Genomic DNA, 10,403 nt, shown 5'->3' with positions numbered 1-10,403 from the left:
TAGGCCCTTTCCAGCTCTATTCTATGATTCTATGAAAAATGGGATTATCATCTCATACCAAGGATCTGTGACCAGGATGTCCCCACAACTAATACCCTTTCCTGAAGTGTCTACTCTACCTTCTATATCAGTGGTTCTCAACCTTCCTAATGCTGCGACCCTTTAATACAGTTCCTCATGTTGTGGTGACCCCCAACCATAAAATTATTTTCGTTCTTCTCTACACGATCCATTGTCATGGGATGGTTTGCTAATGAAAATAATACATAACAATAGCTTAAATAATACAAAAGATGATACATGACATAGTTCAGTCAATACAGTTTCCAAAGACCATCGGAAATATGTGTTTTCTGATGGTCTTAGGCGACCCCTGTGAAAGGGTCATTCGACCCCCAAAGGGGTCCCGACCCACAGGTTGAGAACCGCTGTTCTATATGCTTTGCTATTATCAGCACTCCAAAGATATATTTCAAGAGCTGCAGCTGTGTGCTGCAGGGTGCCTTAGTGTTCATGCACACACATTTACGTACCCGTGTGCTAGAGAACACAACACATGCATTCACGACCATCCTGCTCAGAGAATCAACTTCTAGTGACTTCGGACCCTGAGGATTGGCAGCTGTAGCGACTCACAAAGTTTTTTAAATGAGGCATTTGCTAAAGCAAGGGCGGGGCATCCCTGGCCCACAGCTGGATTTCATACAGCCTTCTGGGTCCCCTGCCACCTACCAGCTGTTCAGGAGGGAAGGGCTGTGCTGCATGTTACGTGCCACTCAGTGGAGAACGGCTCCCCAGGCAGAAAAGGGAGGAGGGAGCAGGAAGGAGAATGTGCAGGTGCAGCACAGTCTTCATTGCCATTGCAATCGAGGGTGAAAAACCACTGTGCAATCTGGCTGGCAAGTACACAATTGCAGTTCCTTCCTCTCCAAGGAGGTCTGGTGTAAGAAGTGAGAAAAGCCTCCGGTTGCATGAAGACTGAGCACTGGCAGGTTGCATCTTTGGGTGCTTCCAGACGGAGAGCCCCAGTGCTATCAGTCAAAAGGTACTGAGCAGGTATTCCATCGCTCCTTTCTTAACGGATTTTTCTGTGGTAAGCAGAAAAGGCGGGCAGAGCCGTGGGAATACAGGGGAAGATTACAAATGGAAGACGATGTCTAGAGCCCCGTAAAATTCCGTGTTTGAGGCAGGGCGATTTCACAATAAAAGCCTCATCTCAAAGTTGCAAAACTAGCTACTGAAGAAAGAAGACAAAGTCTTTTGTGTTCCTCTCACATGCCAAAGGAGAAAGGGAAATGGCTCAGCAGAGAGGTAAGGCTCCAACTTGAGTTCCTTGCAAATATACTATTTTTTCATGCATTTTACGGTCCCGTCCATGCAATTTTTGGTATGCAGTTGCATTTTGAAGTCTCAGGCTTTGAATGGTTGTAAGGCAGGGGCTTTAGGGCCTAAAACAAATCACAGGGACATTGATTTACCAAGGACCAGTACCAGAAAAGAGGGCCATCCCTGGTGAACAGGGGCACTTGGAGTGTGGGTGCTTCCACAGGGAGACCATCTGGCATTAGCAATCACAAGGTATTATGAAGCTGCTCCGTCTGTTTCTGCTTTATGGTATTTCTGCGTTCAAAGACAGAAGAACAAGTTAGAAAATACAGGAGGGTTGCAAGTAGAAGACGTCATCTGGATTCCCTGTAAAATTCCATGAAAGAGGTTGGGGCACTGGTTCTTCCATATGTGGTGGGATTGCCCATTAGGCTCTACTCTAGGGTGGGGTGGGGGAGTCTTTCATGAGGCTGAACTCATCCCTAACCAAACTATTCCACTCAATCCTAAAATTGCCCTATTAATATATGATGGGCCAGCACTAGCTCTTACCCCAAAGGGCCTCATAACTCACCTGATGACAGTGGCAAGACTCTTTATAGCCAAATGATGGAGATCCCTGGATGGAGACTTATTTGAAAACTGGCTGACACAGCTTTAGGACTTCGCTGTTATAGACATATTAACAAATGAGAGCCAGAGTGGTGTAGTGGCTAAAGTGTTGGACTGGGAGTCGGGAGATCCGGGTTCTAGTCCCCACTCAGCCATGGAAACCCACTGGGTGACTTTGGGCCAGTCAGAGACTCTCAGCCCAACCCACCTCACAGGGTTGTTGTTGTGAGGATAAAATGGAGAGGAGGAGGAGGATTATTGTACACCGCCTTGGGTTCCTTAGAGGAAACAAGGCGGGATATAAATGCAATAATTAATAAATAAATGAAACCTGGAACAGAAGCAGCAACACACCCACCACCGCCTTTTATATAACTTGGTTTAATTTTATTTCTTATGTGGTTACCAAGGAACATGGAACACTAATTTTATTTAACTGGTGGAAGACCCCACCCCACCCCTTTTGTTGTTGTTGCTACTACTGTAAACTTTTTGTTCATGCTATCCATTTTGGTGGTACTCTTTATCGGGAGGGAGAGCTGTTGTTTATTTGTATTACTTCACCTAAAATAATAAAATACAATTAAAAAGAAAAAAAGAAAGAGGTAGGGTAATGGTGCCATAAAAACCTTGTTTGGAAGTGCCCTGTATGTTGATGCACAAGAACGGATTACTAGGAGAAATGGGATAAAATAAGGTATAGGCTGTTACTTGTGTTCTCATGCCTGCTGCTAACAGGCAGCACCCTAAATCTCTGTACCCACCCACTGGTGTTTTGCTGCAGGAATTACACGATGTGCCTGTGAAGAACACAAATCATGTAAACTTTAGAAATCAGTCCGATCTATTATTTATTATTATGAAAAGCATGAAATCCCACTTTTAAGAATGAGCCAAAGCTGGCAGGTGGGATGCACATTTTAACTGACTTCTCCCACCCCTACCCGTCCTTGTGGGGAGGTGTTCCATAGATTCTCTGTGCATGGGTCTGTGTTCTTTTTCTTGATCACTCCCCTCCTCCAATCTGAAATGTTAGTTGTCTCCCTGCTTCTAGGATGACATCATGCTTGTCTTATGCTGCCTAGATTGGCTTTGTGCAGGCAGGCCTTGCCAAGTAATACAGCCACTGGCTCCAGTCTCAAAAGAGAGTTTCTCCCTATCAGAGAGGGGGAGGGAACCTGGTGGGTCCAGATGGAGACAGGCAGAGTCCGTGTCCAGGTGGAAATTCTATGGAGAAAACTACCTTCTTCTTGCCGCTGCCTTACTTTGCACACTACGTGCTTGGGTGTAATGGCAGTCAGCCATCTGCCTCCCAGCCACTATCTATTTTGCAAAACAAGGGCTTCCATTTCTAAAACTCTGCAACTCAAAAGCAAATCACGGCTGGTGGAAGTAAGAGATCTTTTTAGAAATATATTTTCTGTAATGTCAGAAATGCCATGTGATTCTGCATTCCTAACAAACTTTCTTCTGCTACTGAATAATGTGCCTCGGTTTAAGTCCATCTCTGTTTACGCAGTTTGTACTGGGCACAAGGATGACGTACCTGCTCCCCAAGCTTATCTGTGCTAGAGGAGTTTTCACTCAAGGGGTTTGATTCTCAACTTGCTTTTTATTTTCAGGGAAGTGATGGCAGACTCCGAACCTCCTCTGGAACTGGACAATGTGGAAACCTCCTTAGAACTAAATGCTAGGGATGCAGGAACTTCCTTGGAGCTTGATGGGGAAGATCCCCTTGGGATGCTATACATGGATCCCTTCAACGTCCCATTCTCACAAGAGGCAGGGATCACACATTCCCCAGTGGAGCTACAGGAAGCCATGGCAGACCAGGAATTGTATGCAACAGAGCCTGAGCAGATGAGCATGGAGGATCTTGGAGAGCGTTTTCAGGAGTGCATTGAAGCGGTGGAACAGCTAGAGAGGGAGAGGGACCATCTCATCCAGGAACTCATGCTCCTACGAGAACCAGCGCTGGAGGAAATTAAAAAAGCCCATGAAGAGATCCTTGAAGCCTACCGGCTGCATGCAAAAGTCGAGCTCGAAAGGGGCAGCTTGAGGGATGAGATTCGGCAAGTGAAACGGAAGCTGTTCAGGGTGACGCGGGAATGCGTGGCGTGCCAGTACCAGCTGGAGACCAGGAGGCACGATGTGGCCCAGAATGCCGTCTACCGGGAAGAACTGGAAAGCAGGGTCAGCCAGCTCTCAGAAGAGCTGTCACAGTTGAGAGAGACTTGTGAGAAGGAGAAGGAACAATTCAGGCAACATTTGAGGGCTCCTCGGCGCCGGAGGGACAGCTGCTACCTTCAGGAGAGCCGGCGGCTGTCCATGCAGTTTGAAAGCTTTGTGTCAGAGAGCCGTCAGGGCCTGGAAGAACATTATGAGCCGAAACTGATGCGCCTTTTGGAAAGGAGAGACGCCAGTAGTAAGACTTTGCGAAAGACGCAGGGCGAGATCCATAGACTAAAGGAAACCCTGAGACCGCTGCTGGGAGACGTTAGCAAGCTACAGCTGCAGAACAGAAATCTGGAGGAACAGATTTTGCTCATTAAACAAAAACGGGATGAAGATGTTCTCCAGTACAAGGTATGCCTTATGCCAGGGGTTCCCTGATATTTGTGGGACGGTGGGCACAATTGAAATCTCACAAAATGGCTGCTGCCTGGGGGTTCCCATTCACAAAATGGCTGCCATGGTAGGCAGGGCCCGTCGCAAAACACTCATTTCTCATAAGGCGAACTGGCGAGTCTAAAAGAAATGTAACTTGCCCAAGAATCTTAAGTTCAAGGCAGCAATGGGTTTTGAGCTCCAAAACACAAAACTAATTTTTTGAATCCTATTTTCTGGTCCAGCACACATTTCACAGAAGGCAAACTGGGGAGACTCAGAATCAGGAAACCTGGCCAAGGAACTGAGTACAAGGCAGAGGAGGGGGGCAAAGCACAAAATATCAGCAAACTGCTGATTCTCCACAAACACACACAGCTTTCTGTGTGTCACATGCAAGACACCCACTTACACCACAGAGCCACACAAAATAAACCCCAAACCCCCCAGGCAACACACACAGGCACAGACACAAACCATACCAATGAAGAAATTAACCAGCTCACATGTACACGCACATACTCAAAGGACAGGTTGAATACCGCCTCGTTTCCAGCCATTGATGCTCCCTCCCATTCCTACTATATGTCTTTTTTCTGGGCAGCTGGGCATACTTCAAAGCACTGGGCTGCAGCCTATGGAAATATAGATGGCATGGGAGGTACCGGATGATAGCCTCCTAGTTTTTTTTTTTTAAAGCTTATTAACTCAAAAGCATTTTTATTCCACTCTTTAGTCAAAAAGCTCTCAGAGTAGCTTACCGGTATCAATAATTAAAGTCTTAACCCTCAGGCTTACAATTTAAAAACATGACACACAAGGAAAGGGATTGGGAGGGAGGAGGAAAAGAGCATGGCAGTTGGTTCAGTTCCCCAGATGGATGGGAATATGCCCATTCTGGAAGCAATTATACTCAAATTTGCACTGCATCTATTGTCCTTCTGGGCTGGCGGGTTCTTTGCTGCCATGTTCCTGTTTTCTTTCTTCTCCAGTTTCTCTTCTCCTTTTGAGTTCAAATTTAGTCAGTTTCTTCTCTCATCCCCTCAAGGCAAGATGTTTAGTCAGACACCCTTCTAGCAGCAGCTGGGGAAGGGTGGGCCACCCCTGGAAGCTAGATGATGGCAGCTCACCAAGTTGAAATTTTTAAAAAATCAGGAGGGGCAGGGAGTGGGTCAAAAGGTACACTAGTGCCGAACAGGCACCTAGTTGGGGACCCCAATCGTATGGCATTGCTCACTACTCTGAGCTAAGCAAGCTGCCACGCAGATGCTGCTGCACTTCTCTTCCTGATGATACAACAGATGCCACAACAAACCCTAGAAGCCGTGAGCTAAAATGCACCATCAAGAGAACCGTCCTGCATTGAGCAGGGGGTTGGACTCAATGGCCTTATAGGCCCTTTCCAACTCTGCTATTCTATGATTCTATCGTGCCACTCTTGCCAAGCCAAACTCTACCATTTCAAACTGGGGAAATCAGCTGTTTGGCTGCTCATATATATATATATATATATATATATATATATATATATATATATATATATATATATATTCTGAGCTTTTAAAAGACTAACAGGCTACAACCACCTTTTTGTCCTGGCATGTTTTGTATGTACAGGAAGATTTCATACTGGAGACCATTTGAAGATGTAATCCTTCCACATGCAATCCAAAATGGCATGACCTAGCAGGAACAGCACCATGTGCTTCATGCTAGTTAGCAATCACTAGCAATATGGTGAATGTTCCCCAAAAGCACTTAACATAGATTTATTAATCTATCACATGCTTAGTTTAAACAACCATCTTTTTGTTTACACATTCAAATAGGTTATTAAAAATGCAGCTGAAGAATGATTTGCACCATAATCCTAAACGTATTTGTTATAAACTCAGCTCCACTGACTCCAACAGGGGCTTGCCCCCAAGTATGCCTAAGACTGAAAACTAAGACTGAAAACTTGGGAGTAAGTCTCAGCGAATTCAGTTGGGGCCTTCTTGTGAATTTCCCAAGATGTATCTGGCTCTCCACTATAGGAAACAAAATACCAAACTGTGTAGAAGTTTCACCTAATGCATGAATAATTACGTTTGAAAATAACTTTTTGAAATGCAAGAACTCTTCCTTTAAAATGAAAATCGCTTCTAAATAGCTAGACTCCTTCGGATCCAGAAAGGCCTGCCCAGCACCTACTACAGGCTTCCATCCTAACCAACAGCTTTGTGCTGCAAAATCAGCAACTCCCATCAGGCTCAGTTGTCTCGCTTAACTAAGGCCATTCGTATGACAGGAAATGCCAAATGTTAAAAGGGTTGCCTATCACTGATGTGTTGTAAGAACAGAAGTAATTTACAGGAATTGAAGCAGAAACCACATCAAGCATTTATCTGATCTTTACATCCCACCACTACTTGTTGTGCAAGATTTTTAAATTCTACAATAGTGTCTCCCTTTTTTCATACTGCAGTTTTCAGTGGGAAAGGCTCATGCTATGGGCCTTTGATAATGCCTAATTTTTGTGAACCGCCCAGAGAGCTTATTTATTGCATTTTTATTGTATAAAATGCAATAAATATTTTAAGGAGGCTCACTGCTGTGCCTGCTCTTATTTTTCATCTTTGCTTGTATTGCAGAAAAAATTGGAAGAATGCCCTTCCTTTCTTTTTCTATCCCTGAGTTTTGCTTCATACCATGTGATTAGATCTCTTTCTGGAGTTCACACAAATAGCTGCCTATTTTTGTGGCAAGAGGCAGCAAACATTCTATGGGCAGGGTTGGCCTATTACGCATTTAGCCAAATAGAGCCTTGATCTTGCATAACCTAAGGAATGTGAACAGGGCTTTATTTGGGTCAGGGCTGAGCTTCAGCATCTTTCAGTACTGGGCCAGAGTACTGCACTATGTGTACAGCAACAAAAACATCTCTAGAACATACATGCCTCTTTCCTTCCCCACCTGGGTACACACAGCTTTTTACACATTAGCGGATTAGGTCTAGTGCTCTCTGCCTTGATTTTTAAAAAGGAACACAAATCAAGCATAACTTAGAATGTAAGCCTATGCGGAAGGGAATTGCTATTTATTGTTTTACTCTGTACAGCACCATGTACATTAATGGTGCTATATAAATAAATAATAACTTAGTCATGGATACATACGGACATCTTCAACTGTGACAAGTAGTTTTGAAGTAGAGATCTTCATGTCATTCCATGGTTTTATATTCAAGAAAGATGCTTAGAGAAAATTAAGTCAAATGGGAGTTTTAGATTTCCAGGTTCAAGTTTGGAGTCTTCTAACAGAAGTTGCTCTGAGCAGGGGGCTGTGATTGTGTCATTCCGCAATCAAGTCTGGCATTCAGGAGATTCCACAGCAGCCAATTTCTCCCAAGAGTCTTACATTTCAGGCACCAAATAAGCTTTTGTGGTGATAGAGAATTTTTTTTGAAGACAAGACAGGGAAGGACTTCTTCACAGGACTTTGTCATTCTTGCAAGGTGTACCACTGCCAGTCAACCCACCAAGTTCATTCTTCCTTCAGCTCTACAACTGAAGTCATGGTGTTAAATCTATTTTTGCAATTAAGATTGCAGCAGTTGGGTAAGCAGTACCTTAAATAGTGTTCACATCTAAGGAAGGTTGAATTTGTCAATTTCAATCAAAAAAGCATTTGTAGAACCTATATTAAAAAGCTTTATTTATTCTAGTTATAGCAACTTCACAGACTTTGAAGTTCTTGCACTTGGATGCTTCTGTTCAGGAAAAGTGGAGTATTATGCAACACATTAGTTAGACTGTGCCAACCTCTTCTATCCCCTATGCCAATTTTAGGAAGTGCTGATCAGCAGAGTTGCCATTTAGGCCACTGCATCAGTCAGGAGAAACACACCTTCACCAAAAGTGCCCATGCTACAAGTAGCACAGCTCTTGACTAGAGAAGTTTTGACTGACTTTCAATTGTCTTCTGAACATTATTCCATGCTTCCTACAAGACAATCACTTCCATCTTCAGTCTTACTCCAAAGTATGTACATAAATTTCAATTTGACAGCTTTGCTAGAGGCAAGATTTATTTAGTCTTGAGGCTGAGCAGATTTTCCAGGAAAACCCAGATCTGATACTGGACACAGAATTCAGTATCTCAAGAACTTCAGGGTTATTCATGTATGTTTCTAGTTATTGTGGCTGCAGATAGACTTGAAAGTATGGCAAGAGTCCCTGTGGCCAGGGGATAAGACAACCCACATAGTTATGGAGAATGGGAAAAGAAGCTAGCAAAACAAGTTATTCAAACTTGCATGCATTTATCCAGATTGTAAGCAGTTCTCTTATTTTCATGTTACCATGGCAAAAAATAATTTTTTTTTAGCAGAGTCCAGTCGTTGGATTACAACAAATGGCAACAATGAAAAAGTGCAGGTTGTCTTCCTTTCCAGGATATTGATAGTTACAAGCCAATGCTTTTCTATTCACAGGAACAGGTAGAAGAAATGGAAGAAAGGTTGAGAGAACTGAAGAATGAAGTACAGCTTCAGCAGCAAAAGAACAAAGAATTGGAAGAGCTGAAGGCCAGCTTGCATCAGGAGCTATCCATTTACAAGTAGGTTTTGCTTATTTATTGAACTCTACCCCCATAGAAGCAAGGCAAGGGAGAAATTTTGATTAGCAATGAAAGAATTAAGTGACAGTTTCTCACCATAGAAACTTCTTAGGCACATGCTGTCAGATCCAGTTGATTTATACCATAGATGTTACTAAAGGTGCCCACATAAAGAGCGCCACCAACATCAGAATATAACTTGCATACAATATTTTAATAACTTCCCAGTAAGTCAATCAACAAATAGGTAGATTAGAACTCTGTGGGCAGAATCCGTTTTAATTTTTGTATAGCACCTTAGTGATTTCTAAAACAATAAAGGTCTCTCAACCTTTCGTTTTTAAATAAGAAGCCCACGGAGCATTTTATTTGCAGTGTTATTTTTCTTACTCTCTAAAGTGTCAAAAGTTGAAGTGGTCCATTCTAAAATGTTTCTTCTAATCATTCTCCGACATGCAGCTTTTTAAAATTTAGATTTGCATGTGAAAAATTACCTTGGGCAACTGGTAATTCAGTTTCAATCCTCACAGAGACTGCTTAGAAATCTATGGACAACTCTGCAAGTCAGAAGCAAAGCAAGACCAAGATTGAATCATGGATTCAGAATCATGGATGTCCTTCTCCTTTCTTATAAATGCAATCTTCTTTGTGGAAACAAAAGAAACTCTCTCTCCATCTAACTACAATATAGTAGCCAATGGGCCAGACTTTTAAGATGACAGATTGCATTTTTCTGAAGTCGCAATTGATCTTCTGAAATCTGGTATTTACACTGGACGGACGTCACATCAACAGAACACCGGACATGCATTATGGACAAGTCTATAGTAAAAAGATTGTATACAGCTGACATATCAGCACATTTGTTAAAGTTGCTTTAATGTTCTGTATAAAACCTAAGAACAGGACTATAAGGTACTTTAAGACATCTGTTTGTAATTTTGACATATTATGGATAGAAAATTGAAATTACATTCTAATTAAATTTTTATACATGTGTGCACAGAGCATTTTGGAGAACTTCTCAAGTAGGAATGATTGTTTATAGAGCAACAGGGCTAAAGAGACTTAAAGCCCAATTCTGAACCACAGGCCAATATAGTCCCCCACTGCTCTACATGAACTGCTGGAATCAGGTCTGTCTCCCCTTCCCCGCATCCCAATAAAGGCTGCATGGAATGCCTGTTCTGCAAATAGGAAAACACTTTCTAGTTTCATGGCAACGACCTTCCTGAACTGCTCTCTCTATATGGGATCGA

At 42.9% G+C, this 10,403-nt stretch overlaps 1 protein-coding gene across 1 annotated transcript; it reads left to right on the top strand.

The window, feature by feature from the left end:
* The first annotated feature begins 1,237 nt into the window (after window positions 1–1,237).
* Window positions 1,238–9,955, top strand: SYNC (syncoilin, intermediate filament protein). The gene is made up of 4 exons (XM_063140719.1): window positions 1,238–1,311; window positions 3,561–4,524; window positions 9,020–9,144; window positions 9,675–9,955. The coding sequence occupies exons 2-4, from the start codon at window positions 3,568–3,570 to the stop codon at window positions 9,733–9,735; spliced, it is 1,143 nt and encodes a 380-aa protein (XP_062996789.1). The 5' UTR covers window positions 1,238–1,311; window positions 3,561–3,567; the 3' UTR covers window positions 9,736–9,955.
* Window positions 9,956–10,403: the final 448 nt, after the last annotated feature.

Source organism: Elgaria multicarinata, chromosome 13, assembly GCF_023053635.1.
Source record: "Elgaria multicarinata webbii isolate HBS135686 ecotype San Diego chromosome 13, rElgMul1.1.pri, whole genome shotgun sequence".
Lineage (NCBI taxonomy): Eukaryota > Metazoa > Chordata > Lepidosauria > Squamata > Anguidae > Elgaria > Elgaria multicarinata.
Note: the sequence above shows the minus strand (reverse complement) of the source record. Positions and strands in the feature narration are given on the sequence as shown.

Excerpts from the sequence above, each read along its gene's own strand:
- SYNC (XM_063140719.1), top strand. The coding sequence starts at position 3,568 with ATGGCAGACTCCGAACCTCCTCTGGAACTGGACAATGTGGAAACCTCC. Across the intron at positions 4,525-9,019 it reads AAGATGTTCTCCAGTACAAG|GAACAGGTAGAAGAAATGGA; the intron begins GTATGCCTTATG and ends TTCTATTCACAG. Across the intron at positions 9,145-9,674 it reads CAGGAGCTATCCATTTACAA|AGACTGCTTAGAAATCTATG; the intron begins GTAGGTTTTGCT and ends CAATCCTCACAG.